This window comes from Alosa pseudoharengus, unplaced genomic scaffold (assembly GCF_046254945.1).
Source record: "Alosa pseudoharengus isolate Yale_2024_CS ecotype anadromous, Long Island Sound unplaced genomic scaffold, YU_APseudo_1.1 YU_APseudo_1.1_scf_17, whole genome shotgun sequence".
Lineage (NCBI taxonomy): Eukaryota > Metazoa > Chordata > Actinopteri > Clupeiformes > Clupeidae > Alosa > Alosa pseudoharengus.
Window position 1 is genome coordinate 35854906 of NW_027468640.1, and position 7500 is coordinate 35862405.

The window sequence follows — 7500 nt, forward strand, 5'->3', positions numbered from 1 at the left end:
TGGTGCAGGGTCTCAGTGTGATGATGTCATTGTCCATAAAATGACAAATGTTCTCCCCTCCAAGCCTGGTGATATTAGTTACATATCCTTGGTGTCAGTGTGTGTGTGTGTGTGTGTGTGTGTGTGTGTGTGTGTGTGTGTGTGTGTGTGTGTGTGTCAGTGTGTGTGTGTGTGAGTGTGTGTGTGTGTGTGTGTGTGTGTGTGTGTGTGTGTGTGTGTGTGTGTGTGTGTGTGTGTGTGTGTTAGTAGCCTGTTTGTGAAAGAGCCCAAGTGATAGCGCATAGTAAACAAATGAAGAATAAACACGACCCTGTCTCCTGGTTTGGGACTTAGAAGAAAAGGCCTGAGATTAATGAGTGTTTTTTGTGCAGAGGAGATTAGTGTCCTCCACAGATGGAGAAAGGGAGCGAGAGAGAGAGAGAGAGAGGGGGAGAGGAATGGAGTGATGATGGAAGGATATTATGTGTGTAATTGTGTTTGTTTGCATTGGCAAGCCTACAGTGGGAGAGACTTTTTTTGTCACTCGCTGTGTTAGTCTTTTCTCGCTCTGTGTCTTTTGGCTGTGGTTTCTCACTGTGTGTGTGTGTGTGTGTGTGTGTGTGTGTGTGTGTGTGTGTGTGTGTGTGTGTGTGTGTGCGCTGTGAGTTAATTTAAGGCTATGTGTGGGTTCTGAGCTGAATCTTCTTTCCCCACCTCTGTTGTCTTTGTCTTTGCCAAAGAATCGGATGTAAGAAGTGTGTGTGTGTGTGTGTGTGTGTGTGTGTGTGTGTGTGTGTGTGTCTGTGTCTGTGTCTGTGTGTGTGTGTGTGTCTGTGTCTGTGTCTGTGTGTGTGTGTGTGTGTCTGTGTGTGTTGTGTTTCCAGTATGTGTCCAAAGTGTGGTCTGACCTCTCTATGTCTCTCTGTGTCCAGCGTGTCCTCTGGGTCAGTTCAAGGCGGGCTTCGGGGCGGGACTTTGCCAGCTTTGCCCCGCCTATAGCTACACCAACGGCCCCGGCAACCGTGTGTGTCCCTGTCGCCCCGGATACTACAGAGCGGAGGGAGACCCTGCTGATGCTGGCTGCACAAGTGAGTCACACGCGCACACACACAAACGCACGCACGCACACACACACACACACACACACACACACACACACACACACACACACACACACACACACACACACACACACACACACACACACACACACACACACACGCCAAACGCACTCACGCACACACACACACAGACACACGCACACACACACACACACACACACACACACACACGCCAAACACACGCACGCACTCACGCGCGCACACACACACACACACACACTACTGTACTAACTCTGTCTGGGGGAGCATAAGTATGAAACCCCCACACACACAAGCATACACACCCAATATAGCATACAGACAACAAAAGCACACTTATAATCTCTCAGACACACACACACACACACACACACACACACACACACACACACACACACACACACACACACACACACATATGTGCACAGACACACAAATCTATCTCTCTCTCTTTTTTCTCTCTCTGCCTTCTATCTCTCCATCTCTCTGTAGTGGCCTCTCTTTACTCCCTGCGTTTCTTTTCCTTCCAGAGAAGCTCTCTCTCTCTCTTCCTGGTTTAAGAGTCCCTTTCTTCTCTCTCTTCCTCTCTTTCCTCATACTGTTCTTTCATCCCTCTGTCTCTCCCTAATCCCACTATCTCTCTGAGTCACTTTGCTTTTCCTCTCTGCTTCTGTGCCACCCTCTGCTCTCTCTCTCTCTCTCTCTCTCTCTCTCTCTCTCTCTCTCTCTCTCTCTCTCTCTCTCTCTCTCTCTCTCTCTCTCTCTCGCTCTCTTTCTCTCTCTTTGTAAAGTTGCCTGTTATTATTGAATACCTCCTACCTTTCTGCCCTGTGTGTTGTGTCTGTCTGTATCTTTGTTTTTGTTCAAATAAGTAAATTAATGTTTTGATATGTGTCTGGGCGTGCATGTTATCCCCATGCATGTATGTGAGTGTGTGTGTGTGTGTGTGTGTGTATGTGTGTGTGTGTACCTGTCTGTTTTTGTGTAAAGGTGTGTGTATTTACATGTATGGGTTAGATTGCATTAGTGTATGTGTGTGTGTTTGTGTGCACCTGCGTGTGTGTGTGTGTGTGTGTGTGTGTGTGTGTGTGTGTGTGAACTTCCTCTCCTCCTGCTGTCGGTGGCTTCATCTTTCCCGCTGCTCTGTTGTACTCTGTGTCATTAGTCTTCTCTTTCAGACAGCTAATGGTCTTTTTACACAGGAGCCCAGTCTCTGCACACAAAGCCCCAACACTCCCCTTTAAACATCACTCCCGGAGGAACCCCCCCCCCCCCCTGACACACACACACACACACACACACACACACACACCCTGGTGAAGCTGCCCGTTTAAATGCCCCAGTGGATTGTGTGGGCGGAGGGGTTAATTAGCAATTGAAAAGACTCGTTAGAAGAGCACTGATTGACTTAGCCCCCAAACAGGAGTCTTTCACGCGAACATACACACACACATGCACACTCATGGGCATACACACACACACACACACACACACACACATACACACACACACACACACACACACACACACACACACACACACACACACAAGTAATGTAGGCCAGGTTGTGACATGACATCACACACTACCCCAGAGCCAGGATCGGGTGTCACTGCCCTGCACTCAGCGAAGGGAATCTTTTCTCTCCTCCCTCATTCTCTTTAATCCCTCGCTCCCTCTTCTCTCTTCTCTCTTTCACTCCTGTTTTTGTGTCCCTTTTGCAGGAGTCTTTTCTCTCTCTCTCTCTCTCTGCTGGGACCTGAAGCTGTCTCTGGGCTCTCCTCTTCCTCTCTTGCTCTATCTCCTCCTCCCTCCCTCCCTCTATCTCTCCCTCCCTCCCTCTATCTCTCCCTCCATCGCTCCCACCTCCCAGACCGTCCCATTGTCAGCAGGCTTGTAGAACAGAATGCTGCAGCGATGGAACCGATAGCTGTTCCACATTAGACTTGTTAATTCCACGGTAGAACAAAACATTCCACTGGAACTGCCCCCTTGCTATTGAAAAGAGGGCCAACCTGACCAAACCTCCAAAACATACAAACAACCAAAACAGATATTTAGTTTTAGTTTTTGATATGAGATGTTTGTTTACCATTTTTGGGTGTATGTGGTTCTGACCACAGTATGGTTATGTGGTTTTATAGTCTGGGGCTGATAGCTTTGCCTTAGAGATACTTTGGACAGTCAGGGTTGATATTGTGGTGCTTGTCTGATGTATTCTCAGGCATCTTATGCAGTGGCCTGACCAGTAACAATGATCTTTTAACTTGTTTTGCCCAAAAGGGACTAATAGTTCACATCATTTTGCATGTACAAACAATTGTATATGGATGATACTAAGAAAAGGTAGAAGCACCTATGGCAGCTTTACTGCTCATCTACTAATCAACTGTACACAAAAACTCTACACGTTCCATTGCCATGGCAATAACAGTGACTTCTGACCTTTAACCCTTGACCTGACCTTAAACCCCCCCCCCCCCCCCCCCCCCCATCTCTTCCAGAGCCGCCCTCGGCGCCGCGCAGCATTGTGACGCAGATCAACGACACCACGGTGACGCTGGAGTGGAGCGAGCCCAAGGAGCGCGGCGGCCGTACTGACCTCACCTACGCCGTCCAGTGCCTGCGCTGCAGTTCCTCTTCCCCCGCCACAGGGGGCGCCTCCACGTGCGTGCCCTGCGCCGAGGGGGTGAGCTACCGGCCGGCGCAGAGCGAGCTGGCGGGAAGGCGGGTGGTGGTGAGGGGGCTGCGGCCGCACACCACGTACACCTTCACCGTGCTGGCGCTCAACGGGGTCAGCGCACAGGCTACTTTCGTGCCGCCCGCCAGCGAGAGCGTCAACATCACCACCAGCAGAGACGGTGAGGGAGAGAGAGAGTGTGTGTGTGTGTGTGTGTGTGTGTGTGTGTGTTTGAGTGTGTGTGTGAGTGTGTGTGTGTGTGTGTGTGTGTGTGTGTGTGTGTGTGTGTGTGAGTGTGTGTGTGAGTGTGTGTGTGTGTGTGTGTGTGTGAGTGTGTGTGTGTGTGTGTGTGTGTGTGTGTGTGTGTGAGTGTGTGTGAGTGTGTGTGTTTGTGTGTGTGTGTGTGTGTGTGTGTGAGTGTGTGTGTGTGTGTGAGTGTGTGTGTGTGTGTGTGTGTGTGTGTGTGTGTGTGTGTGTGTGTGTGTGTGTGTGTGTGTGTGTGTGGAGGAGATGTGTGAGTGTGAGAGTGTCAGATGTTGACATGTGTGACTGTATATTTTCTGAAGGGAATGTATGTTTGTGTGATAGAGCGTATGTGAGTGTTAATGTACAGTGGAGTATATAGTATATTTATTCAGCCGCAGGAGTGTGAAGAATGTACAAATTTGTGTGCTAATGTCTATTTTCCCCTCTCTCTCTCTCTCTCTCTCTCTCTCTCTCTCTCTCTCTCTCTCTCTCTCTCTCTCTCTCTCTGTGTGTGTGTGTGTGTGTGTGTGTGTGTGTGTGTGTGTGTGTGTGTGTGTGTGTGTGTGTGTGTGTGTGTGTGTGTGCAGTGCCCGTGCCCATCTCAGACATCAGGAAGACCAGGGCGACGGAGAGCAGCTTGTCTCTCGGCTGGCCCGTCCCCCACCAACCACACTACACTGTCCTGGAGTACCAGCTGCGCTACTGCATGAAGGTACACACACACACACACACACACACACACACACACACACACACACACACACACACACACACACACACACACACACACACACACACACACACACACACACACACACACACACACACACACACACTCTCACACACACACACACACACACACACACACATACACACACACACACACATAAACACACACACAAAGCACCAGCTGTGCAACTGTATGAAGGTGAGGGAAAGAGAGAGGGAGGGAAGAGAGAGGGAGGGAAGAGAGAGGGAGGTAAAGAAAGAAAGTGCAGACAAGGAGAGGACAGACAAGGACAGTGGGCTGAAGTGGTGGAAGGGGGGGGGGGGTAAATATTGTAGCTTGAAAGTTGGAAAGAAATATTGTAGCTTGAAAGTTGGAAAGAGTCTGTCCAGGGAGAGAGAAGAGGGGCGGGTGTCTGGGGGGGTTAAGATAGTACAGAAGAGAAAGTGTGAGGTAGAGAGAGAGAGAGAGGGGGGGGGGGGGGGCATAGAATGATTAAGCTGGATCCCTGGGGCTCTCTGATAAGAACCAAATCGGCAGAAAAGAGTGGAAGTGGACTTAAATACCCCACCAGCACCATTCTCCCCCGTTTCACCCTACCATGACCGTCAACTTTCACCTTTTGACCCTTGCAGGACCCTAGTGAGATTGGCCAGAGTTGGCAGTACGTGAGCAGCGAGAAGAACTCGGCGGTGATCGGGGACCTTCGGCGCGGGACGCTCTACGAGGTGCAGGTGCGCGCTCGGACCATGGCCGGCTACGGTCACTTTAGCCAGGCCAGGAGCTTCCGCACCATGCCCGACGGTAAGGACACGGCCGGAGCCCAGCGACCTGCCCGCTCTGCAGGGAGATGTTTTGCAAAGATACGATAACAGAGATATTCACAGATTTTGATGCCTCTCTGCTCTCTACATCAATAAAAATACAGTCCTGGAGAAATGATAGATAGATACTTTATGGATCCCCAAAGGGAAATGCACACACACACACACACACCAATTTTTACTTATCTTGTGTGTGACATCACAGCCAGAACATAATTGTCACAGGAAACGAGGCTATGCTAAGATCATTTCTTCCTGAGTTGATACTGAAAAACTGAACTCTCTCTCTCTCTCTCTCTCTCTCTCTCTCTCTCTATCACTCCTTCCTCTGCTCAGAGGAGGAATCTCACTCACGGATGGTGGTGACCGGCGTGCTGGTGTCCATGGGGCTTCTGTTCCTGATCGCTGTGGTGGTCATCGCCGTCTACTGCTTCCGGTAAGAAAAGGAACGGAACCCAGCAGGGAAAGGAGGAAGAAAGGACAGGCTCCACTGGGAGAGAGATAAAGAGAGATAGAGAGAGAGAGGGATAGAGAGAGAAAAATAAAAGGGTGACAGAGAGGGAAGAGGTGAAAAGGTAAAGCATTTAGCAGTCAGGGGAGAGGAGAGCAGAGAGATAGGGTGGAAGGTGAGGCGTTTAGTGGGGGTGTATGGAGGGATTAGAGAGGAAAGGGGAGAGAGAAAATAAAATGAGGGATAGAGAAGGCCTAACAAATGAGAGGGAGAGGGAGGGAGGGAGAGAGGACAGGATGCATCCACCCTGCAGCCTCTGCAGTGGACAACCGGCTAGAACAATAGAGCTGACCCCAGGAGCACTGACACACACATAGCTCACCTACACACACACACACACACACACGCACACACACACACGCACGCACGCACGCACGCACGCACGCACACACACACACACACACACACACACACACACACACACACACACACACACACACACACACACACACACACATAGCTCACCTACACACACACACACACACACACACACACACGCACACACACACACACACACACTCTTTCTCTCTCTCTATCTCTCTCTCTGTCCTACATGCAAAAGCTCATCAACACACATTTACACATCCACATGAATTCCTCTTCAACACATACACAATGTCTCTCACTAAATAGGTCTCTGCATTCACCCACATGTTATCTTCCTCTTTGTGTTTCTCGCTCTCTCTTTATCCCTCTCTCTCTCTCTCTCTCTCTCTCTCTTTCTCTTTATCCCTCTCTCTCTCTCTCTCTCTCTCTCTCTTTCTCTCTCACACACACACACACACACACACACACACACACATAGACATATTTGACAGGAGGAACCCACGCCCACCACTATTTCTGTCTCATCGAGTGTGTGTGTGTGTGTGTTGGGGAGGGTGTATGTGGTAATCTAGTGAGGCGAAAGGAGACCAGTACATAGACCGTGGCCGAAAGAACGAAGAGAAGAAAGAGAAAATAGAAAAAGAAGAAAAGAGAGAGAACACAGAAAATGAGGGTGAAGGAGCGAGAGAGTAATATTGAGAAGCTTTCGGCTACATTTGATTGACAGATGAGGCCAAGCCATTGTCTCAGTTTTTGAAATTTGAGAGCAACAAAAGATGGGAGAGATACACACACACGCACACACACGTGCACACACACACACACACACACACACACACACACACACACATAGAGACTCACACAGATACATCTGTCCATGTTCTCATTTACACATTGACTCACACACTAGCACAGACATAACACTGATAACACACAGCCACACACACACATGTGCATGCATGTACACTCACACAGTAACACAAACCAGTGCTGTTGACAAGCACCACATTCGAACTTAACTGAACACACACACACACACACACACACACACACACACACACACACATTCTCTTGGAGCCAGACATCCAGAGTTCACTGGTCCCCAG

The 7500-nt window shown here is 49.6% G+C and overlaps 1 protein-coding gene across 1 annotated transcript in view; it reads left to right on the plus strand.

Annotated features, from left to right (window-relative positions):
* Positions 1–7500, plus strand: part of LOC143127744 (ephrin type-B receptor 4b-like) — a 41697-nt gene that overhangs the window by 23215 nt on the left and 10982 nt on the right. Inside the window, exons 5-9 of the mRNA XM_076289411.1 lie at positions 912–1067; positions 3584–3940; positions 4593–4717; positions 5368–5536; positions 5893–5992. Of these exons, the coding sequence (XP_076145526.1) occupies positions 912–1067; positions 3584–3940; positions 4593–4717; positions 5368–5536; positions 5893–5992 (907 nt within the window). The remainder of the gene's footprint in view (positions 1–911; positions 1068–3583; positions 3941–4592; positions 4718–5367; positions 5537–5892; positions 5993–7500) is intronic.